At 43.9% G+C, this 25647-nt stretch overlaps 1 protein-coding gene across 2 annotated transcripts in view; it reads left to right on the top strand.

The window, feature by feature from the left end:
* LOC119465925 (regulator of G-protein signaling 20) overlaps positions 1-25647 on the top strand; it is a 148347-nt gene that overhangs the window by 116697 nt on the left and 6003 nt on the right. For both annotated transcript variants that reach the window (XM_037726400.2, XM_037726402.2), the window contains exons 2-7: positions 9553-10022; positions 13251-13454; positions 16291-16344; positions 18162-18263; positions 21736-21797; positions 23636-23802. In XM_037726400.2, the coding sequence (XP_037582328.1) occupies positions 9553-10022; positions 13251-13454; positions 16291-16344; positions 18162-18263; positions 21736-21797; positions 23636-23802 (1059 nt within the window). The remainder of the gene's footprint in view (positions 1-9552; positions 10023-13250; positions 13455-16290; positions 16345-18161; positions 18264-21735; positions 21798-23635; positions 23803-25647) is intronic.

Genomic DNA, 25647 nt, shown 5'->3' on the forward strand with positions numbered 1-25647 from the left:
TCTTCGCGTTTCGCTATCAGGCCGTGCTTGTTAAGACGTATACATGTGTTGCTGCCTTTCCAGAATACTGTAAGAAGAAACGCTTTTTCTTATTCACTCAGTAACAAGGGTACCCTAGTCGTCGTCCGCATTGTTTATGCCGAGAGATCTTTATGTAAAAGCCTTCCAAACGCTGCCCTTTCTTCTAGCTCTGCTCGGAACAATCGATAAACGAAGAAAAACTTATTCCAAGAACGCTCTCGCATAGCTATAGCACTCCGATGACTGCTGCAGTGCCTCGATAAAGCATCTCCTGTATACGAGAGTGCCAGCTGTATTCCGATACCGGGGAATGTATGGCGAAACATAACAACACCAGGAATATATATCTGACACGTTGGCATAGAGTATTGAAGAACAAATGAGGAAAAATATGGACAAAGGAAACATCGTTTGAATAAATTGACAAGGCAGCAAGAATACAGGCGCTTACGGCTGGACATTGTTTGTTTGCGTTTTCTTTCTTTTTTTTAGTTCCTTCTTCCTTCTTTCATTTCACCCGTTCTCGCTGATTCATCGATTCATTTCTCTTAGAATGACCCCGCACTGTCGCTCCGCATCGCAAATACAGAGTAAATTTACGAGACGTGACCGTTCGTGTTTTACGACGCACTCGGTAAACGTCGCTTACACACACAAAAAAAAGTCGCAGCTTTGTCCGAAAGTCAAAGCATCGATTGCGATAGCGAATTAGTAGACAGCTATATGAAGTAAGGATATAGTAGTTTTGTCGGCCGTATAAACATGTAACAGAGGCATACTAACTAAATTAACAAGCATGGTGTCACGCGCGCACAATCAAACATGAACACATCCCACTCGATGACCGCGGAAGCTAGCTGGCAGAACGCTGGAGTGAGGAAGCGCGGTGGCAGCAGCGAACGAATTGACCTTCGTGCTGCCTCTCGCATCAACGCGAACTAGATTTGCAACATATGCTTCCCGGTGGCCGCCGGCTGCCCATTCCGACGTTGAAGAACACCGGCTACTCGAAAACAGTGTCTTCATTGATTTGCTGTTTAACGCTCTCACGCACAGAAAAGAAAAGAATTTTATGTGTAGTGCATTTTTTACAGAAGGCACTCGCCTATTTGCCGCGAATTCCTGTGCGTGCTTTTGATAGGACGCCATCGCTCTTGATCGTCACCCCTCCCTCCCTCTTTTTTTTTATTCTTTCGCTCTTCATTTTCTTTTGACTTTCTTTTATGATGCGCTGTCCTGCCCGTTTGTATCGGGTAACTTCTTTTCCTGTTTTCTTTAAATCGATTAAAAAGTCGAACACAGAATGCTTATTAGGTGAGGCCTTATCGATAACCATTTTTTTTATTTTTTAGAAATTGGGCTTTATTAAGTGAGGTCGTCCTTCTGAAGTCAAAGTGCCGGCCAGCACTTGAGAACACGAAGATCCTTCTGCTCAATATTTCGCATACGCATGGATAATAGACTCCCGGCCACCGTGGAACCCTCTTGACTCGACTGACCGCTCCTAGCTGCACTATGTCTTATATGACAGAATTCTTGCCAGCTTGAGTCACTGCTATTTTGGTACGTAATTGCTCTCTACTAATAAACTAATTAAATAGTCCCCAGTGTATACGCTGCCAGAATCTGTGGAGTAGCGGCGAGCTCACGCGGCAAGAGAACTCTGGCGTATATAGGCGACGTCGACAGGTTGAGTTTCGTTTGAAAACGAAGCTTTCTCCTCGAACCTCCTATCGGCCTTTGCTGACCATGGCTGCCTTGGTCTCGCCGAATGACGTCGCGTGCGTGACGTCACGTACCACGTGCTCCGCGTATGCGCGCGCGCACCGGTTTCCATAAGTTTCCATCACAAACGCGAGAATGACTTTTCCATCTATTGCAGTTAATCTCTCGTGTATATATATATATATATATATATATATATATATATATATATATATATATGTGTGTGTGTGTGTGTGTGTGTGTGCGTGTGTGTGTGTGTGTGTGTGTGTGTGTGTGTGTGTGTGTGTGTGTGTGTGTGTGTGTGTGTGTGTGTGTGTGTGTGTGTGTGTGTGTGTGTGTGTGTGTGTGTGTGTGTGTGTGTGTGTGTGTGTGTGTGTGTGTGTGTGTGTGTGTGTGTGTGTGTGTGTGTGTGTGTGTGTGTGCGTGTACTTTTCTCTGCACCCACATCTCGCAATTCGATCTCGTGACGTCATAGCTTCGACGTCTCGCAGTGCGAATTCGCACGAACAGCGCATGCTTGCATTTCGGCACGCAGTTGGTGAACGGCGTAGTATAATTCGTGAACGAAATATTGCGTGACATTTAAAGTTATAACCTAGCTGTGCGGTGAAAAAGAAAAACACAAACGGCGAATGAGATTACAGGTGCGTATAGGATGACAATAAAGACTCATCGCGTGGAATTTTATTGTATACGTACGGCATTTAATTTAACCGCACTTCGCGACAGTTTCGATCGCATCATATAGATTCCGGGATGTGCGTTGGTCCTGCATAATTTTTCGCGTGCCGTGCCTCCGCTCATAGCAAGTCAGACCTCGTCGCCATATTTGAAGTGTATAGTCTATCTAGCCTAACTCATTGTCTCTTTAACGTGTTCGTCTAAAGTTTCCAAGAACGCGCAAGTGTTCTAACACGTTTTCCACGAGCAGTTGTGTCGCGGTCACGACGCCTTTTTCCCCCTTTTTTCAGTTTTCTCCGTTTCGTCGTTGATGTGAAGTGTCGGCCGCTAAAGTAATCCCTAAACAAGTCCTTACTGGAACCGCTGGCTGATCCAGAGGCGGGGTGTAGTGTATATATCCTCGTAAGACACCTTGTAGTACCCATCATATAATGACATTGTATTTACTCCCTTTCAAAATTAGCTAGGAAGCTGTAGCGTAATACATTTGACTCCCCTCAATTCGCGCTTTCCGGGACCACATGATCTGGTCGAATTATCCGAAAGGTCGAATTAACAAACGATGGCAAAACGGATGAATTTCATTTTTTTTTTCTTTTATTGCTTGGAGTAGTCTGTGGTGTCTTTTTTGTGTTCTGACCTTGACGCGGCGACTAAACCAGCATAACGCGAAGAGCGCGGGCAGGTTTAAACGCTGCTTCAGCGTGACACGACACGAAACAAGCCACATCGGATGGCTTCACGGGAGCAGGGAGCATCGGCCAAATAGGAGTAAAACTAATTTTAAATAAGACAAATCCATGCTTAGGAAAGCAGTAGAACCGTCTCCTGAATTTCTTGCGTTTTCAAGTGGTTTTTTTTTTTATTTCTTTTATTTTTTTGGTAACCGATGCACGCGTGGTGGTGCGTCGGTGGCGGTCGTATTAACCGAAGCGGCGTGCTTTCGAGTTCGAACTAAACGAGCTTTCTTTTCTTAGGAAGTCATGGTCTTTCGCAGGGACTTCCCGGTTAGTTCGACTTAAGCGAAAAGTCGAGTTAACTGCGGTCAAGTTAAGGGGAGTCGACCGTATATTCTCCCTATATGTGAAGTCGCGTGCACGTGGCATTGTATGGAAATTGTTTGATCATACCCCCGCCGTCAGAGTTCGGGAATATTGACAACGATTTGATCTGGACAGTTGTGTCATCACATATATGCGACGGAAAACGCCCGTAGCGTGCGCGTCGATCGAAGACAGTACGTAGCATCGACATGTCAAGCGTTACATGTTACACCATCGTTTGGCTGGTAAGAGACAAAGAAAAGCTGTTTTTACGACAAGAAGCGTCAAGAGACGGTTACCTTTTTCAGGCACATGGAGACGCGGCCTTAAGCATCAATCGATGGTAAACATTTTTTTTTTCTTCTTTTTTTTCATGTTGGTAACACATAACCAGTCTGTAACAAGAACCGACTTGAAAGAGATTGCGTGCCTGAGCTGGCTTCGGGTCTGTGGAGGACATAGTGAACCAGAAGAGACGTAGTGAAGTGCTTTTTTTTTTTTTTTTTTTTGCACATAACATATGCACTGAGAGTACTGAGAGCATATGGCCTCAAGCTCGGCTTGGGGGTCCCTACGTGGGACTAGCCTGGTCGCGCGGGGTCTCCCCTGCGTCTTCTCTGGACCTAAATAAAGTTATTTCACTCACTCATAGCCTCTGCCAAATAAGGCTCAATATTTCTGATAACAGAGGTCGTCTAAGAAGAAAGCTCGCTCCTACTGTCCGACAGATGATTCGTGCAGAAGCTTAGAATTCCTTAAGCCAGTTGACACTCTCAAAGAAGAACATTCGCAATATTGGTCAAATTACCAGGACTACCCGTTCTTTCGCGCGTAGAACTCGCACGGAGGGTTGCGATCCAAGAATGTCTGATGCGGCTGCGCAGACGGAAACATATTCTCCGTGAAGCGTCGAGATCAAATAGAATTGTCTGTTCGAATTGGGAACTGCGAAGGAGAACGAGGTCGCAGCATCTGAAAGAGAGAGAGAGAGAGTTGACAGAGCGCGAGGTCACGACCGGCAGTTGACTGCAGCATGACAATTATACACTCTAAAGAATGTTGACACCCACGGGGTGTCAACGTTCTTGTCCGCAAACAATAATCATCATCTGCCCTGCCTGGGATTCCTTTCTTGGAAATTAATCGCTCGCTATGCTTTCCTGCCGAGAATGCAATGTCACGCTGATAACGGCGTTCGTGACCTGGAAGTACCAGGCGCGCAGCGTAGGAAAGGCGCGCGAGATAGATGACGATCGTTGTTCGGTGATAAGATAAGACACAAAGGGTGAAAACTTTTCTTAGAGAGCATAATGTAACCGTCAGAACACGTCCCCCGTGACCTTCTGACCTCTCGTTACACCAAGGAGGCAGTTTCTCTTTCTCTCTCTCACACACACACTCACTCACTCACTGCACGCAACTATGTAGCGAGACGCAGTATCACGTACGTGTTGTCGTTCCTCGAACGACCGCTCGGCATGTCGACGCTTGCGTTCCCGGCAAACGTCCGAATGGATTGATCGCTTCGTTTGCAATGCAACACTCGTGTCGATTCGATGCGCGTCGCCCTCCCCGCGACCAACGCGCCGTCCACGATGCAGTGGGTAGTATAACGCGTGTCGCGTAGGGAGTCGTTCTTATTTTGTGACCCCGTCGTTCGGCGTGACCTTATGGCAATGTTCTTCGTGCGCATTACGCCAGCCTGTAAAGCCAGGGAGAATTCACAACGGCGTTCCTCTTAAGGTTGCGTGCAATGCAAAAAAATCTCCTGCGGCCGACTCTCGCTCCCAGTTTATTCCGCAACGTTTCCACTCAGTATTTATCTATTGGGTGGGTTTGAAGACTAATATGCAGAAGACAAAGATAATGTTGAATAGCCTGGCAAGGGAACAAGAATTCGGGATCGCCAGTCAGCCTCTAGAGTCTGTAAAGGAGTACGTTTATCTAGGTCAATTACTCACAGGGGCCCTAATCATGAGAAAGAAATTTACAGAAGAATAAAAATGGGTTGGAGTGCATATGGCAGGCATTGCCAAATCCTGACTGGGAGCTTACCACTGTCGTTGAAAAGAAAAGTGTACAATCATTGCATTCTACCGGTGCTAACATATGGGGCAGAAACTTGGAGGTTAACAAAGAAGCTCGAGAACAAGTTAAGGACCGCACAAAGAGCGATGGAACGAAAAATCTTAGGACTAACGTTAAGAGACAGGAAGAGAGCGGTGTGGATCAGAGAACAAACGGGGATAGCCGATATTCTAGTTAACATCAAGAGGAAAAAATGGAGCTGGGTAGGCAATGTAATGCGTAGGATGATGAATAATCGGTGGACCATTAGAGTTACAGAATGGATACTAAGAGAAGGGAGCCGCAGTCGAGGACGGAATAAAACTTGGTGGGCTGATCCAAGTTAATAAATCTGCAGGCCCAAGTTGGAATCAGCCAGCGTAAGACAGGGGTAATTGGCGATCGCAGGGAGAGGCTTTCGTCCTGCAGTGGACATAAATATAGGCTGATGCTGATGATGATGATGATGATGATGATGATGATGATGATGATGATGAATGGTGAGGAGAGGCGTACATGGCAGAGAGAAGCAGGGTGCAATAGACAGTGGTGTAAGGTTTGGTTATTATTCGCACGCTTCATGCTTGCGTGCGTCTGTGTCCTAATGGAAACTGACGCGCGAGCACGTGCTTTAGATCTCCCGCGCCACGTGACCTGACGTCAAGTGACGCACGCGGGTCTTCGATATAAAAAAAAAAACAGTAGCCGCGGTCTACAAAAGCAGAAGAGTGGGATCGTAAAGAAAGGTTCGCTTTGAAACGAAACTCAACCTGCCGACGTCGCATGAGTCACCGCAATACTAACCATGCCAACCGTACTCTTGGTTTTTTTTTTTTTCTGTCGCATTTTCCCCTTGCACCCTATGTCGTTAAAGTTGCTACTGTACAGAACCCTTGTGCGTCCCGAACTCGAGTACTCATCTTCTGTAGGAGATCCGCACACTAACCTGCTTACCACTGTTGTTGAAAAAAAAAAGAAGTCAAAAACCACTCAATATTTTTCATAACTTCTAACTGCTCCCGGACAACTAGTGTTACACTGAAAACGAGAACGTTATATCTTTCTGACCTTGTCTGTGACGCCGTGCTTCCCGTTTATGCACATCTCACAAAACCTATCATTTCAATGAGGATCTTAAACAATCAACTTTCATTGCTCCTAACCACTTATCACGACGCTTTGAACCGCAGTCTAAATGTTGGTGTTCCTTTCTAAAGGACTAGCATATTTTGTTCCAAAACCTAGTCTATAGAGAGTGGAACCACCTGCCCGCTTCCATCGTCTCCATTCAGGATGCCACCATGTTCAAGAACGCGCTACGCAGGGTGTTTTTATTTTTTTAGCTGCACCTCATTTTTTAAAATTGCCTGTGGCAGATAGCACAATTCTAACCGTTGATCAAAATTGCTCGATGAGCCGGCCATTGCTTCTGCGACAAGGCAAAATACCTAATTGAATAATTAACATAATTACACTAATTAGCTGTCCTAATTATTTTACGGCATCATTTTAATCTACGAATTGTAGCCGAATTGTAGCTAGTGAGTTCGCAAGGCGTATCCCCTTGGAAGGAATTCTCAGGACTGCTCCAGCTTCGAGATATTAATTTTCGAAGTGTCCGCCGAAATGCATTGGCGTTCCAGTTACCTTTATTAAGAAAACGCTGTTTTATGCATTGAAGCGCAAAAGTAATTCAGACTCACTTCATAATTAAGGCTGATAATGTTAAGTTGATAAATGAGTTTGATAAGGCTCACCTTCCTACACCTGCTACGCGTAGGAAGGTCGAGATTGCAAATTTCTTTACAAATAATACACGAGAACCGCAAATGGTGGATCCTATAACCTGCACGTGCGAACCCCAGCAGAGTATCCCCTCGGATAAATCATAACCATGCTTTTATGCTCCATATAGCCAACGAGAGTTGGTGTTTTATTGGGACAGCAATTATATGGACACTCCAGTCGCATGTCTGCCGTTGCCGTGAGGTTCCCTATAAAGTCTAACGGCAATAAAACCGTCGACGCGCGCCGTACGAGCGAGTGAAAGCGTGCAAGGGTGAGCCGGCGATCGCTGCTCAATCTCGCGCACGCAAGGGAGGGAAGCGGGGAGGAAGCGCGCCGTCTTCCGTCGCGCGCCACGCTTCCTCACTCCAGCGTTTTGACAGCGAGTTTCCGCGGTCATCGAGTCAGATGCGTTCATGTTTTCTAGTGCGCGCGTGACACCATGCTTGTTCATTGAGTATAAATACGTTTGCAAGTTTATACGGCCGATTAAACTACTATCCTTACTTCGTATAGCTGTCCACTAATTTGCTATCGCAATCGATGCTTCGCCTTTCGGGCGAAAGTGCGACTTTTTTAGACATTATTTCTTGGTAAGAACGATTGCCGATCGGAATTCAAACTTAATTCAGGCGTGTTAACAACTGCTGATTGCGTTGATTGTTTGGAAATGAAATTGCGACTTATGTGTTCGAGTTTTCAGTATCAAATACGTAATTTTTTAACGAACTCTTTATATTTACGAATAAATGTTTTGTGCGCCCAAGTCAATGTTTTTTAATACAAGCTCATAACATTTGTTTGTATTCTCCACCCTGCAACAGCCCGAAGGTTCACATTGAGCACAAATAAATAAATAAATAAATAAATAAATAAATAAATAAATAAATAAATAAATAAATAAATAAATAAATAAATCTACTAATGCACTGGGAAGACAGTTTAATGAGCTCGGTCGGGCCAGTCGTAAGCGTGTGCGTTGAAGTACATACCTGTCAAGATACTCTATGCCGTAAATCTTTTGCACGTCGTCCGCAAGGTTTTGTCACACGTCGCCTAACGCCAATTTTATTCATTATTGCAACAACGCAAAAAAACGCGGGTTTTCTTTTTCTTACTTTTTTTTTTATCTGTGTGGCACGGTCGCGCCCCAACAAACATCGTTTACTGTTATTGTATGTTCGGCTTACCCGCATTACTCATGTTACTGCGGCGAAGCACGCTTCGCAGGCAGCGTCGTTCGCCGATGGGGAGTCGGCGTTTGGCACGCAGATCGGGGAGGAATGGAAATATTTGCTGACGCACTGTTATGCATCTGCGCCGAGGGCCGAAGGCAGTTGCATAATCGCGTAGCCATAATTTTTACCGCGGTAGTGAGTAGGGGAGGGGGCTATGAAGTAGGGTGCGTCGATTTCATTGCTGTTTTGTTTCTCTGGTGAGCATTTTTGTGCGCTTGCGTGTGGTTTGAGTGTCTGTGCGTGAGTTCGCGCGTGTGTGTGTGTGCGTGTGTGTGTGTGTGTGGGGGGGGGGGGTATTTGTGCGCTAGTGAGGGTGGGAGATGGACAAATGGCTATATAGCTTTCGTACGTATTGCCCTTACTGGCAGCGCTTAGAGATTTGACATTATGAACAGGCCTGCACCGATGACTGCATCATATTGAACACTGTTTCGGGTTTCGCTTTGTCGACTCGTTCGGGGTTGCACTACATTTATATTCGATACATTCATGTTTTCGTTATTCATTTGTGTTATTATTTGCACGCACACGGTTCTGTGATTGCTGGTTAGATTATTCGTTAACGTCCGCTTTTGTACTGTAGAATTGTGCATCCTTCGTGGCTACCGCCGTACGAAATAATGACGCATTATAGTCGCTAAACATTTAAAAAAAAACGAAAGCTTGTTGACTTGTCGTGCCGCATGAGTGACGTAGGAATGATGTTATATACGTGGTTAAAGAAATGAGAGAGACAGAAAAGATTGAATACTGAACATATATATTGCAACCCATGCGTGGCAGGTATTCCACGAAGCCTCCAGGGTCCGCGCTAAGAATTTAGAAATGCACTCGAGATGCGTGAGCGCCTACTGCGCGTTCGACAGCGCCCATATGACAACGCGGCTGAGTCGTCCGACAGCTTTTCGTGTCACTTTGGTGCGACGTACGAACCGCCGTTCAATCACCTCCTCCCCCCCCCCCCCCTCCCGTTCCGTCCGTGCCATGCGCAGATGTCCAACAGCACGCAGTGGGCCTCAGCAGCCGAAGCCAACCCGCAGCCACAGCCAGAGCCGGAGCAGCAGCAGCAACAACAACAGAAGCAGCAGCAGCAGCAGCAGGCGCCCGAATGCCGAGGCCCCGGCGAGCCGACCGCAGCAGCGCGGACTTCACCGCCTCCGGCAACAGCCGAGTCGCCAGCGGCAGCGCCGCCCGGCGCCGACGACCTCCAACCGCCGCCGCCGACCACGCCCCCACCGGCGCCGGCAGAACCGGAAGCGGAAGTGACGACGGCGGCGGAGCCGAGGACCACCGAAGCCGAGCCGACGCGGCCCGACGCGTCGGCGAGGCTACAGCCCCCGCCGAGCGCTTCCGCGGAGTCGGGCGCCGCGCCTGCGCAGGCTGCCGCCTCCTCGAAGAAGGCGTCGCCGGCGCCCTCCGTCGCCTCGGCGGCAGCCTCAACCGCCGTCGTTCCAGACACCAGGTGCGACGGAGATGGGTGTGATTGTGTATTGGTTCTACGGGACAAGGGGTCCCCTCCAATCACAACGCATTAAAGCTGATCACATTCTGGGGCGCGCATTACACGAGTAATTACAAGGATCATCATCATCGTTATCCTGATTACATTCACTGCAGTATCAGAAATCTGTCCTGGACATCTAGTTTTCCATGTCCTGCACCACGCAATTCTTTTCCCTCGGAGTAAACACCTGGACCAGTTTCACTCCCGTTTCTCCAAGTGGCAGGGCAGATCAACTTTGTTTTGTGCACACTGGTTACGTGATAATTTGCGTCTTTGGTTACTATGCTACTGATTTACTGGTGCAGGAAAGGAACTGTGAAAATAGGAAGTAATACAGATAGGAACCACCGTTATCCTTGTAGGGTTCCAGGAAGTATTGATGCATGAATTAACACTGAACACACAGCATTCAGTCCTGTGGAATGTTTAATGTTTATGTGCAAGAAATATATAGAACTTGTTCATGAATGAGCTAACTATTGGTACTACTTCCCAAAAATTATATCAAAACACATCCCTGCAAATAAGAGGTATGTGTGAATCAAACAGTCATTGCAATGCTTGTGTCCTATGCAGTTACAATGTGTCCATTGACAACAGTTGAACTATTTGCTCACTAAGCATTCATAAGCTGCAGCCTTAAGACACAGTGTACGCAAATGACACACGGGGCATATTTCCTTTCTATTTCATAGTGGTTACCGTGCATACTACTATCACTTTATATAAACATTATGACAGTTATGATTCTAGTGCGAGCATAGCCTATTTCTGGCACCAGGCATAACATTTCCTATAATTAGCCCGCAATCAAGTGATTTATCTTCAGCACCTATAGATGGAGTGCTGTCTTTTTGCTTCAACAAGGTGATGAAGAGCTCCTGGTACGGAAGTGAAGCACTTTGAATTGAATTTTATTTGCCTTTTAAAGACTGAATAACCAAATAAGATTATATGAACTGCACGTAACATTTTATGCGGTTGTGTGGTATGAGCAGTCTAATTATGCACTGCCTAGTTGAAGCTGCTTCCTTGGCAGCAACTGCAAACTTAGCTAAAAAAGCTTTGCAAATTAGCTTAATAATGATGGTATACATCTGCCAACCAACTTTAATTCCTGCTAAACTCTGTTGCCCTCAAGCTACCATTCTGACTTCCCTTAGAGTGCCAAATGTTTCTTTTTTCTATATTTATTCAATTTATTATTTGCCTTTTGAATATGTAGCAGTTGCTGCTGTCTCTTGCATGAATCTACTTGGGGAGAGCTTTTGAAATTGCTGGCTGGGGCTTCATTGTTCTCAGATACACTATTCATTGTTGTTTTGCACAAAAAGTAAAAACATTGGACCTTTTATTGCGGCAGCAATCTTTACTGCATTTATTGAGAACATACATCAGTTTCAGGTTGTCCTTTCCATTTTGCTCGAAGCACTACAACGGCACAAATTCACTCCGACTTCTTTTACCTACTAAGGTTTATGGTCCTGCACAATATTCTGAATTCTACATCTTAATATATAGTCAAGTCCTTCCTACGGAGAATTCTGATAGCATTATCATCGAACAGCATGCTATTACAGGGGTCAGAGCATTTTGTAATAGTATAGCTTAAAAGTGTTTTGCAGATGACAGGGTGCACAACCACAAAAAGATTAACTCCTACAAAAATATATTCCACTTTCATTTTGCATGAGCAGAGATCTTGAGAGCCAAAATGTTACCCGGCATATTGCTTCTGAGCTTCTTGCTTCCCTTTAGTCATCTCTAGTATGGGATTTCTTCTATCATGCCTTAGTCAACTAAACTGCATGGCCAGTTTCAGCTGCATATCCCACCACATTTGCCTTAGTTTGCTCTCTCTATGATTTCGCTATTTGTCTCTGTTTATTCACCGCTTTATTCAGCTTGGCTTTTCTGCTGTTCAGGACACATTGTGAAATTTGCCAAGAGCAGCTGTTAAAGCTGTGATGTTTAGCTGTCAGTGACAGATGATGCAATTGTGAAAGCACGCAGCAAACACTCTAAGAAACGTTTGCACCCTTTGGGGCTTATCTTGTCCACAAAACAATAATCGTCATCTATCTTGCATGCCTTTCCTTTCTTTAACACTGCACGCCTGGTACTTTCAGGTCACAAGTGGCATGCGCATTTTCAACACGACTAGCATTCCTACAGGAAAGTAGCGAGCACGGAGTTTCACAGAAAGAAAATGCAAGCCAGACACATGACGATTATTATTTCGGGACAAGATATGCCCCAAAGGTTTTAGAGATTTTTTAGGGTGAAGGTTTTACAGCCCCTTGAGCAACACTGTAGGTACTCAGCTCTACATAGAGCAGTATGTGGCTCAGATGATTATTACTGCATGGTCTATATTACTGGACAAAATTTGTTGTGTTCAGAAACTTTCTGGACCCTCTAGGCAAAACATAAGCATTTGGAGAAAGCAAATTGTACAAGTGGTTGTATGTGGTATTACTGCCGACAGCAATTATATTGCAATTTTACATTTTGTTCGTTTTGTTGTTCATTTAAGCATGTGAAGGTTTACCCTCATAACAAGATGACTGCGAACAAGAAAGATGGAGGTGCGCATGTTGTAAGTTAGTGTTCAGGGCCAATATAGTGTAGCAATTCCTTCTGTTTGATTCTATGTGACTCTTATCATCCACCATTCACAGCTGGCTGGTCCGGTTGATAACAAGAGCAGAGTGCTGCTCTGACCACTGACAAACTGTAACAAGGAATTACATTGGCATGGAATCGTAACATTCTCCCAGCCCAGGTTCATGCCATGGTCATTTTGTCATATGTGCATATGCTGTCACACACTCGCAGCAAAAGCTCAAGTCACAACTGTTTTCCCTCTTGCACACTTCGAAAGAAACCCCCTTTAAGCCTCAAAGTTGAGTTCGTTTCAACCTGTAGAAACATTTCTGATTGCATCAGTCCCATCGTTATATGTCCTCACAACAAACACTGCCTCATGTTGTAAAATCTGCAAAAGCAGTGTAGTTTTGATACTGTATGAAGGGTTCACAGTCGCAATGTTTTCCACTCCTGTTTTTTTCTCTCAATGTGTCCGTCCCCAAAAACTGTCTCGCCTTCTGCACCTTTGTCGCCATTTGATCGTAACTCGGTCGTGTGCCTCAATCACTACAACTGTCTCTGTGTATTCGCTCACAGCCCATCGTGGGCGGGACCAAGTCATGTTGGTGTCTCGGTGTTCGAGCCGCCAGGAGGGGGGGACTCGGGCCGGGTGTGTGGGAGCCTGCAGAACAACAACAACAGTGGGTCGCCTCATCAGGAGACCTCCGCAACGACCCCTGTGCGCGATAAGCAGTCCAAGACGTGTTGCTTCTGCTGGTGCTGTTGCTGTAGTTGTTCTTGGTGAGTGTTTTTGGCGCTTGCGAAGCTGATCACATCAAACCTCTACCGCATAATATCATATGCCCACTTACGTATTTGAGCCAAATCCATGAGCTACTAGGAATTTTCTTTTTATTCCAAAAAAGAGTTGCCCCTAATAGACGATGGCTGATACTACATAAACAGGTGTGATCCCACACTACGCAGGAACTTACGTGGCATTTTGTAATGAGAGACTACTTGAACCTACACTATGAAGTCGACAGGCCAGTCACACAGAAGATCTCTTCCTCTCAGTAAGGTCTTGCAGGTGTGCCTTGTGCCAGGGCAAGTCCATAGTCCATAGCTGATGAAACACACTCGTGCATTGTGCCATGGTTGCACGGTTTGAGCAGGTGTCGTCACCTTTACTAAAGCCCTTCCTCTTCCAGGTGACAGCAGATGTGAGAACCTGAATTGTCCTCAAAAAACTTCCTCTGCCTTTGCAAGGTTACAGGAATAGAGAACATGGCCCAGCAGTGATAGAGGCCTATAATTAGTGAGACAGAAACCATAATACACAGAATAGCGACACAAAATAGTGACACAGAGTAGCGACACAGAAGACCCACCGTGGTGCCGTAGTGGCTACGGCATTGCGTTTCTGAGACCGAGGGCCCGGGATCGAATCCCGCCCACGTTGGGGGTGAAATATAAAAAAGTCCATGTACTGTGCATTGGGTGCACGTTAAAAAACCCTAGGTGGTCAAAATTAATCTGGAGTCCCTCACTATACGGTGTGCCTCACAATAAAATTGCGGTTTTGGCACGTAAAACACCAAAATTTAATTTTTAATATTAGCAACACAGAAGACGCAGAATGTTGAGGCTTATTAAGCTGGAGAGCATAGAATGGTTCACTGTGTAGTCTGCACTAAACTTTGCCACTGTTAGTTCATTATCACCTATTTATAGCTAAATTCTTGTGGCACCACTCTTTGTCATGTCAAAATCAACCTGCCAAAACCTCTGCTATGCTTGAAATTTCGTGCCACTCGGTCAGATGAGTGATTGTGTACTTGCACTGTGATCCTCCACAGTTTGCAAGTTTGCACCTGCAGTTATCATGACAGATGTGCCATGACAAACATTTCAAGAACTCATGACAGCAAGCCACTGCACAAGCAGCAATTAAGTGATCACTGCTTCACTGTACCTCGTAACGTCCAACTGTAGTGGCTAGCTCGCTTATTCAATGTGGGTAGTTTGTTAATACGGACTGCACGACCACTCATGTGCTCACGCCTGTTTTCTTATCCAAGCTTCAAGCTATGCATCATTATAATTTTTCTTTGTTTACTGTGAACAGCTGTCTTCACTGCACTCATTGTCAATTCAGTACTTATCTGTTCATGCCATGAGAGCCCTCGCTTTCTTTAATGAGTGTAAGGAAGTTCATTAGAGCTTTCTTTCCTCATCACACCACAGTGCAATAGGTAACCATAAACCAGCAGTGAGGCGAGATAAGTTGCCAGGCCACGCTGGAAGCAGCTGGCAGCTGCTGACAACAAGCCTGTGATGTGCTACTGCTGAAGGCTGTGTAGATATCTTCAAGTTCTTTTATGGTAAAGTCGAGAGCAAAAGTCTAGAGACCATGGCATCAGCAAAAAATCTAAATTTCTTCTAGGACAGCCACGCAGCGTGGAATTGTCCTAATACATGACATTGGTTGAACAGGCGTATGTAAGCTGTACAACTTGATTTCAGCCTTCATGTCTCCTTCATGTCTAGGCTGTGAAAAAAAAAAATGTTTTAGCGGCACCTGTGGTCCCCAGACTTTTCCTCTCAACTGTACATGATGTCATCAGGGCTCTTGATGTAGTGTGAATGATGAGCAAGAATGTGGAGATGCACTCTCATGCACGCTTTCAGCATTTAAGTGTATCTCACAGCTTTGGCTACACTCCTTGGATTTAGTGAGCCAGTACCTGACATTTCACTCCAGACAACCTCACACTGTTAACACAAATATCACCATTACTGGGATCAGATAATAATACTAGCCAGACAGCAATGGAGGAAAATCTGTAAGGTAGTTGACTGTTCATGGTAAAGCATTTAGACTGTTCTTCTTGTTCCATAAGATGTGTTAACAGAACTATTTTTGTTTTTAAAGAATAGACTATACTATTACGACGCCATTGTAAATTTTTACATGTATCTGCTGTCTGCAGAAAGTACTATTCGCTATTCCCTCTGCCAACACAAAATCTTTTCAAGATTAACTTGCAATGTGCAGATGTGTATGTTGGAATTCTGTATGCCTAGAGCATGCATTTTTATGATACACTAGATCTTAGAGCTACAGTATATGCTCACACCTCTGTTGCTTTGTCATTACACGTCTTTATATTTTTGTTGCTGCTCTTTGTTGCACTTTTAGTGTAATGCACTCCCCTATATGTCTTCTCGGCCTTGAGGGTAGCTAACTGAATATAACCTCTAACAAGCACGAAGATATTAGAGGGATTTATTCTCTGCAGTAATGCAGGGGTTGCACAGTAGCTGCAGCATAACAACGGCAATTAACAAAGGACGCCACACAAGAAAAATTGCAAACCTGGTTTTCTGTCAATTTGCAAAGCATGGCCACATAAAATAAATTGGAACGTAACTGAAGAGCTCATCTAAGAATGGCCACAGCCCACCTATTCATAGCAATAAGCACAGCATATATTTCAGATATGCAGGCACAATTGGCAACAATTGGCATAGTTTTTTCTGTTGGTTGGGCCGCCTCTAACCTTGGTTCTTTCTTAGGAGGCCTTGCCTTCAGAAACACTTACAATTTTTCAATTTTTCATTTTTTTTTTTTTAGGAGAGGATCGAGGCCAGTCTATGCAAGCTTGCAGAAACCCGTCAAGCTTTCAAGGTGGGTCAGAGCGTAGTTGCTTTGTCGTATGTGTAAAAATCACTCTTTTATATTGAGGCACTTAGCAGTTTCCACGCTCCTAATTAGGCTATCAGAGTAACATGTAGGGGTCTCCTCAGTGCAGCACAATGTTTACATTTACACATTTCCTTACATCTTTAAAAAATAACAATACCAACGTTTGCAACACAGAATACGAGATTGCACAATGCATTTGGAGAATTAAACCACACAAAAGCACGTCCTATTGCTCTGAACTTATGTTTTTTCTTTCTTTTGTTCTTTAAGTTGTTTTTTTTTTTCGTTTTTTTTTTCCAGCTTGCATGCTTGATTGTTCATTGTGGTGCAGTTATGTTAATCTAATTTCAGAGGTGTATCATCCTGTTGTAATGGTTTTTATTGCTCTGCAAAGAAAAAAAAAAGAAGAAAAAAAGGAAACCTGCTTGCATGTTTAGTCGACAGACTCGCATAATACATGCTATTTGCGTTTCTCAAAGATATGTCTTTGAAGTGCATTTTACTTATGATGTAGCAATTCATTCATTAGCTCTACAATTATTAGTTCATGCTACAACTGTGATTAATTTAAGCACTTAATTAGTTGGAACCATTTGAGCTAAATTAGCCATGTGCACCAATGAACAACCTCCAACATGAACAACAGAACATGCAACATGAACTGCCCCAACAAATTCCTCTACAAATTTGTATTATTCGAATGAAATTTTGTTACACTGGTTGCTTTTGCATTAGTGCAATATAAATTTGCATTGGCCTTATACGCTTCCTTATTAGTTTTAATTTTTGCATTAGAAATCTCTATTAATCAGTACCCTATACTTGTTGTGGGAAATAAACTCAAATTCAAACTTGTCCATTGGGACCTGCATTTGTCAAATAGTTAAGGTCACTACAAATCTCCATTAGCCTTGTTTTCCTTGCCAAACATAAATAGACCTATTGATGTTCCAGTAACAAATTATGCAGAATTAGCATCCTTTGATAATATGGTGAGCTCATGAATCAGTCGATTTCAGCATTGTCGAGTAATCACTAGTTTGTTTTTGGCCTTTTGGTAATATGGTACGTGAGCTCACAAATTAGTGGATCTCGTCTTTGTCAATTGTTTGCTAGCTTGACCAGAAATAATTTCTATTTTCAAGTAATGCACTTTTTGATACAGCAGATTATTGAGTGCATTTATTATCTCTCTTTCAATATGATCAGATAATTCAGAGTCGAAGTACATAAGCTATGAGCACTATAGCTTGCACTACAACAGTAAAACATGGTGAAATTCGAAATGCAATTTCTTAGATTGCGTCCTTGAAAGTTGTGGTGTTTATGACCTTGAAAACACCCAGCTGATGCAAGATATGCACTTTCAATACCTATTGCGTTTCTCATTTAGTGATAAGGAAGGTGCCATGTACTATCACAGAATCCATCACATGTTCCAAGAGCACTTGAGGATTAGCAGCCCCCATACACTGGCATAAAACGTATTAGCTTGCTCTGCAATATAATTTTTTTTTAAATAAACGATTGGAACTAACTAGTGTGATCATTCTTTACACAATGCAACAAGTAAACTGGGGTCGTCACGCACAACTAATTTTCGGTTATAATGAAGTAAATTTAAAATCTTTTCTCCCTGATATTAGCTTGTGACAAACATGCCCTTATAACAAATACTGGTTATCAAGGTATTTTCGCATCAGATGCGAGTTCATGGTAACGAGACTCGACTTATATTTGCTGCGTCATGGGTCTCGGACATCTGCTGACATGTTATTCCTTTTACTTTTTTTTCACAGCCTGGCCCTCAAAAGCAACAACGGCAATGTTAGGTCACCACGGGACAACAACCAGAGGCTAACCACGGGTGACAGCATCTTTAATGGAGACGGCGAGCCATCGTGAGTGTTGCCATGACAATGCCATAAGCACGGGCATTCGCAGAGGCATCAAGTGTATGTGTGTGGGGGGAGGGGGGGGGGAAGAAGGGGCTTAACCAATGCCCCCTAGACAGCACAAGGCCGGCGAACTTCGATCCGTGATGTCATGCTGCCTTGCCCGACAGCCATAGAATCTAATGGGGGGGCTCCCGAGTAAACCGCGGTGATTTTGACGTCACCGCTTTTGTCACGCCGGGCTTGGCAATGGAAATTTTGGTCCAAGTGCCATGATGTCACAAAGCAGCAGTGCATGGGCCTGCTGTGAGCGAGGTGCTGGCTTAACCTCCGCCGCATGCTCGCTATACCTGCTGCTGAGCTGACAGGTGTCACAAATGAAGTAATTTGAGAATACAGCGACTTGCTTCTTACGTGCAACAACTTTTAAATAGACTTTCGTGCTTACCGTGTCTGCTCTGTTTTTACTCACATTTTGCAAAGGTATTGCGTTTTCTTGTTTTCACAATTCGATAAAGCAGTTAGCATTGTTGTTTACCTGGCTTGTTTCGACTTTGTTTGCTTGCAACCAGGAATTGATTGATTCGTGAGTTTCGACATTCCAAAGCAGTGCTGGGCCTATGAGAGCTAGATGCTGTAGTGAAGGGCTCCGAATTGATTATATGTTTTTTTATGTGTGCACTTAAATATAAGTACAAAATGCCATACTGCTCACGACCAGGAATTGAACAATGCAGACCAAAAACTATCTTTCTGCAAAGTTTGAGCGAAAAGCAAAGCAGCAGTATTAAGCATAAAACCGACCTATAACATAGAATAAAAATGCAGGTTGTTGCATTTTTTTTTTTAATCAGAATTGAAGGCTGCTTGAAACTGGAATTACTGCTTGGTGCCCTGAACTTCAACACACATTGCACTTTTCTGCAAAGTGAACTGTGAGTTCGATGGAAGACCAAATGTGGTGGGGCACATCTTCAACTTCTTCAGCAGGTTTGCAGAGGGCCATTGTACTTCTCAGACCCCTTACTTCCTAGCGCACAAGCTTGTGGTTGTGAGAATGTAAATTAACATTATTTGGTAAAGATTTATTCTTTTGTCTCGTATTTTTCTCAGCACGCACTGGTCTCATCACACTGACAACTGTGTTGTGTTGTTCACTCTAAGCCAGTTTTCAGTTTTCACATTCTTCTGCATCCACATGAAGCCGTGTTGGCCCAGGAGAGCACTAAAAAGAAACAATAGATTGAGCTAGGCTGGTGGATTATGTACTTTTAGAATACTATGCTAGATAGGTCAGTTCTAGACACATTGGTGGCGTTAATGCCTTATCTGGCACTGCTGCTCCACATGCACATGTACATGTTACGTTGTAATAAGATGCAAAGCAGAGTGAAGTAAGAACAGGATAGGGACGGGGCATCTGTGCTATTAGAAGAAAAAGCTTCGTAGAAGACCGAGAAGAACGGAAAGCAGGGAAACTCTATAGATGAAATGTAACATATTACAGTAAATGTAACGGCATGAGTGGAAGACGGAAGAAGTGTGAGCAGAGAAAGGTGAGAAAGAGAAAAAGGACGTTTTTTGCCCTGCCTGAGGCTCGTCCTGAAGTCTCAGTCAGCTAAGGTGTCGCACTGCTGAGCACGAGATCGCGTGATCAAATCCCGGCCGCGGTGGCCGCATTTCAATGGAGGCAAAATCCAAAAACGCCCGTGTGCTGGCGTTGTAGTGCACGTTAAAGAACCCCAGATGGTCAAAATTAATCCAGAGCCCTCCACTACGGCGTGCCTCATAATCAGAACTGGTTTTGGCACGTAAAACCCCAGAATGAAGTCCTGAAGTCTGTTCAATAAACGCCGTTTCTTTCGCGTCGTAAGAAAAAACAAGAACTGGCGCCGGCGCGCGCTCGCTGTGCAGTCGCCGTCTGACACTGCGCTGGAGCCGCTGCGCTTCTGACTGGCGTTTGCCAGTGTGGTATAGCCATGGAGAAGGAGAGCGCAAATGCTGCTCAACAGCGCAGAAGAACGGAGAAGCTTGACTTATCGGATCCCGAAGTAGTTGCCTGGCAATTAGTGGTTGAGTGTAGGAGGAATGAACAGAAGAAGGCTAAACGTGCTGCGGAGACACTGGAGCAAAGGGACGAACGTCTAGCAAAGTGGCGTCGCCAGGAGGCTGAGCGACGTGCCCGACCACCCCTGCAGCAACAACAAAACGCCGTCGATGACGTCAAGGCTCGCCGAGCGACTGAATATACTGTGAAACTCAGCGAAAGCGCCAGTGCGACTCGGACCTTCCAGACGGACTTCGTAAACAATCCGTTTGGATATGTGTGCGACGTGTGCGAAAGACTATGGCACATGAAAGACTTGACGCCGCTGAGTAGTGCCATGCGTGAAACGTTGAGTTTAGCGGCGGCGCCTCAGTGGGCTGAAACCCTGGCGCGGGTTTGTACAACGTGCAAGAACTTTCTCGTTAAGCAGAAGATTCCACTCTTTAGCGTTACCAATGGGTATCGTTACCCGGCCATGCCGGCAGGTCTACCGGTTCTGAACGATGTGGCCGAACGTTTACTTTCGCCACGCATTCCCTTCGTTCAGATCCGTCGTCTAATGAAATGGAGAAATGGTCAGTTTGGCATTAAGGGACCCGTGGTGAACGTGCCGGTAGACACGGACGAGATGCTAAAGCAGTTGCCTCGCGGCTTGGTAGACGATAAGTTCATAGTGGTGAACATAAAGAGGAGAATGTTTGCCAAGACTACCTATCTGTCGAACATGGTTTCTCGCAATGTGCTTGGACCATGGGTTGAGATACTGAGAGACTCGCCGCTGTATAAGCAATACGGCATAAACATTGACGAGGGACGTTTGGGAAGCCTGTATAGGGAAGCCGTCGCTCCAGACGAAGACTTTAACGTGGAGGCTTGTCCCGATCTCGCCGATTTAGATTATCCAATGAATGTGGCCACAGCTTTGACATTGGACCAGCATAGTTTGGTGTACGATGAAGACGCGATCTTAACCATGGCCGTTCACACTTTTCCGTCTTCCACTCATGTGCACTGTAATAATTAATATCAGCACTTGGTGGGATAGTTGATTCATAGTTATTGGAGTGTAATGGAATGTGAAACAAAGTGAAGTAACACCAGGACAGGAAAAGGTGTCACTTACTTCACTTCGTTTCACGTCTTATTACACCGTAATAAGCACTAACCAACTAGCCCACCAAGTGTTGACACATGTGTGTGTGCTGTGATGATAGCTTCAGTGAATGTAGTAAGTTTGTTTGCCAATTGTAACATTAAAAAAAATTCAATAAATACCTCTAAAAACAATATTAGGCACATTTTACGCAGAAATGTTTTAGTTTACTTCGGGAATGTGTGTTTTTTTTTTGTTTTTTTTTTCATTTAAGGCTGTAACATTTGGAGCTAAAGCATGCACCGTTCGGTAATGTCATGCATTTATTATTATTGCAGCCCTACGGTGGAGGAAATTCGGACATGGGGAGACTCATTTGAGAAGCTCATGAAATGTTCAGGTATGTCCACTTATCATGCCCATCTTAGCAGCAATTAATTTGTGAGCCCTAGGATGGAACGTCTCTCGTTGCCCCTCTCTTGCGCCTGCAAATTTCCTAATTTCATCACCCCACATAGTTTTCTTCCCTTCCCTTGGCAACCATTCTGTAACTCTAATGGTCCACGGGCTATCTGCCCTACGCATTACATGGCATGCACAGCTCCATATATCTTTGTCTTAGTGCAAACTAGAATATCGGTAATCCCCGTTTGTTATGGGTAGTTTTAAATGATTTTCGAGCATCACTATATGCTCTGCCTAAGAAACCTCAGCTTTTGCACAGTGACTGATGCTTTAGTATACGGGACACGGAAGGCTTACACCATTGCAAAAGAGGAACAGCATGATATAGTACTCCAGTGGGTGCCAAGTCATTGTGGAATTGCAGAGAATGATGCTGTAGATGCTTTAGGGGATGTGGGGAAAATAAGAATTAAGGATGAAACTTCACTCCTTGCTTTGTTGAAAAGGGATATATGCTTTGTGCTACTTACAAAATCTGTGCTTGAATTATGAGAGAGACGTGGTTTAACAGTGGGGCTCAGTCTTCAACATTCTTCAGGATAGATTCACGTATGGGGTTCACCACACCGATCAAGGCCAACTACGATATAGAAACAGTATTACATAGATTACAACTTGGCGCTGCCTACACAAGGTGCTTCTATTACGAGATAGAAACAGTTAATAGCCCAGTTTGTTCCTGTGGACAATCCGATGAAGGTATAGAACAATTTCTCTGACATTTGCAAATACTCAGCCTGCCAACAAAAGCTGTCGAGAAAACTGAAGATTCTGGATAAACGACTGCTGCCATTTGAGAAGCTCTTGGGTGGTGTCCAACAGAAACACCACAAATAACGGCAGTAGGTGCATTTGCAGAGGTTCTTGAAGAAACAAAAATCCCAGAAAATGATTGTAGAGACTTTGAAATAATTTGGAAGGTGTTGTACTTTTTATGACTTCTATTTACACTTATACAGACGTGTGCATCGACATCTGCATAAACGTTTGCAACGCTTGTGGCAACATAGAGCTCACGATCCCAGAGATACGTGTTCTTATAATATTCATTGCATGCTATTATTTTATGGTGTATAGCATATTGCGGTGGTTGAAATGTCTCTTCGTTTTTCTTTTTCTTTCTTTTTTACATTTTTTTTCGTTTCACCCTGACTGTATTAAGCTTGTACATGAACTTAGATTGTGAACTTGTGGCTTATCTCACGACTTCTGAGCTACTCAAAAGAGCTCGTTCTTTAGTGATTTTTGTATTGCTACGGTATTGTTCTTCTCAAGGTGTTCCTCTTTTTTATTGCACACAGAAGCAGAGGGGTAGCCGACGCCAACATCTCCTTACATACATTTCATAAATAAAAAAAAAGCTTGGATAGTGGAGAAACTCACAAGGAAGCTGAGAACCCCCACAGGGCAATTCAGTGGAAGATGACAAGGAAAACTTACAAACACAGACTTTAAACTTGAAGACAAATACGCTGCGAAATGTCACCTCTCGGAGAAATTTTAGTCTGGATGAGCCACTGGCTTTGCTGGAAAAGCATTTTGTACCTGTCCCTCCTACTTTACATTTAGTACATAAGGGTATGATAATGTGCTGCAGTATACCGCCGTAACTGTAGTGTGGCTTGCACACTACATGCACACATACCCACACACAAACCAACACTACTGAGGGGGGGGGGGGGGGCTTTACTGAGAAAGAAATGCTTTTTTGTCTGGCCTTCATGTTCTCGCACACCCTGGGCGTTGCCTTAATCCCTCTCCAATTTTTTCCAGCTGGTCGCAAGGTGTTTAGGGACTTTTTGAAGTGCGAGTACAGTGAAGAGAACATTCTGTTCTGGCTGGCTTGCGAGGACCTCAAGAAGGAGTCGAACCCGGAGCTGATTGAGGAGAAAGCTCGCGCCATCTATGAAGACTACATTTCCATCCTGTCCCCTAAGGAGGTAGGTTTCTGCAGCTTTAAATGCAATAGCATTTATGGACTGGATTTGTTTCTGTGCAGGTTGATGCAGTGTTCGATGATGCACCACCATTATAGTTAAACATCTTCAAATGCAGTAGTACTTATGGACCACTTTTGTTTGGTTCAGAGGTGCTGCAACATTGAGTGTTATGCAAGCATTACTATCGCATGATTAGCTTTAACTCTTTCAGTGTCGCTGAAGTACTGGTACGTTTTCGTATTTCTGTCCTGCCATGTCACTGACGTCAGATACGAATGTGAGGACCATACCAAGAGAGCATTTGCCATTATTAGTGTCAATGTTTCCCTTCTGCATACCAAAAATAATTGTATTCGTCTTCCAAGAAACAAACCAGACACTGGAGGTGGGCCACCTACAAAAAAACCCGACACTGAAAGGGTTAAATGCAATAACATTTATGAACCAATTTTTTTGGGGTCTACCTTGGTGAAGTCCTGAATACTGTACCATCATTACCATCACTAAACTTTAATATGCAAGAGCATTTATGGGCTGTTTTTGTTTCTGTACAGGTCTAATTAATGCACTCTTGAATGGTGTGCAACAAGCCTTTAAATGCAACAGCTTATGTGAACCATTTTTTCAGGGTATAGAGTGCTGCAGTTCTGAATAGTATGCCAGCCTTAATATCACAAAGGTTTGAAGTAATAACGTTTATGGACAGTTCTTGTTCTGGGACAAACATGATGGAAGTTTTGAATGGTCACCATTACTACCAGATAGCTTTAAATGCAACATTTATTAATTTGTATAGTTTGGCAGAGGAGTGCTGCAGTATTGAAACTGCTGGTTTCCGAAGGTGACACTGTTACACCACATGACACTAAGTCAATTCACCTGCACAATACCAAATATGTTAATTCGCATGATATTTTTTCATATTTGTAGGCAGCAAGGCTCCACATACGTAATTTGGAACAGGGGAAGAAAAAAAGCAATGAAAATATGCATACTTTGTCAAGAAATTAATTGCTTAGATGGCAAGTTCATTCAAAACACCAAACTCATAACTATGTTCAACCAGTACCGCTAGCTTTTTCTTTTTGCTGCCAGTGGTTGTGCAGCATGAAAATAAGCTATATATATCATGGTGTTGCATATCGTGAATAAGCGTTACACTTAATGAATTTGGTGAAATCAGACCAGACGACACTGATGACGCTATCACTAATGTGTTGGTATGTTGTGCCAAAGCTGCTTCTCTTTTAACACTTTTCATCTTTCAGTAGAAAAAAGAAAAGAAGCTGGCAAAAAAAATACATACACCTCTAATACATACCCATTTACATGAAAAATTTACACTAGAACATGTATTTATGTTTACCCCAAATCATTAGCTATACATACAAAAAAAATTAAAGGTGGGCTTCAGTGGATAATCTCTCTTCCTACTATCTTGCTGGTTGAAGCTCCTTAAGTTAAAGCAAATCTTTGCAACTTCAAAAACAACATTAATTTAAAAGCGAAATTACTTTTTCAGCTTTTAAGCATTCAGCTCTTGTAATGTATCTTCATCAATGGAGCTGGAAAACTCATATCACCACAGTGAGCTCTTTCAGAATTCAGATTATCTGTAGACAATCTACCAGGATTGAACCTTATTGCACACATCTTATTGCCCGAGGACGTCTGTGAGCCCCTGATACAAGAGTAATTTTGTGCGGATAATAGCTGTTGACATTAAACAAGGCAGAACAGCTTTAGATTTCAGACAGCTAGATATAAAAGGCATCTTCTTGTTGTCTTGAATGTTAACTGGCAGTAATCGTCACAGCAGTCACGTAAAATCATTTTGTTCAGCCA

The sequence above is a fragment of the Dermacentor silvarum genome, chromosome 10, assembly GCF_013339745.2.
Source record: "Dermacentor silvarum isolate Dsil-2018 chromosome 10, BIME_Dsil_1.4, whole genome shotgun sequence".
Lineage (NCBI taxonomy): Eukaryota > Metazoa > Arthropoda > Arachnida > Ixodida > Ixodidae > Dermacentor > Dermacentor silvarum.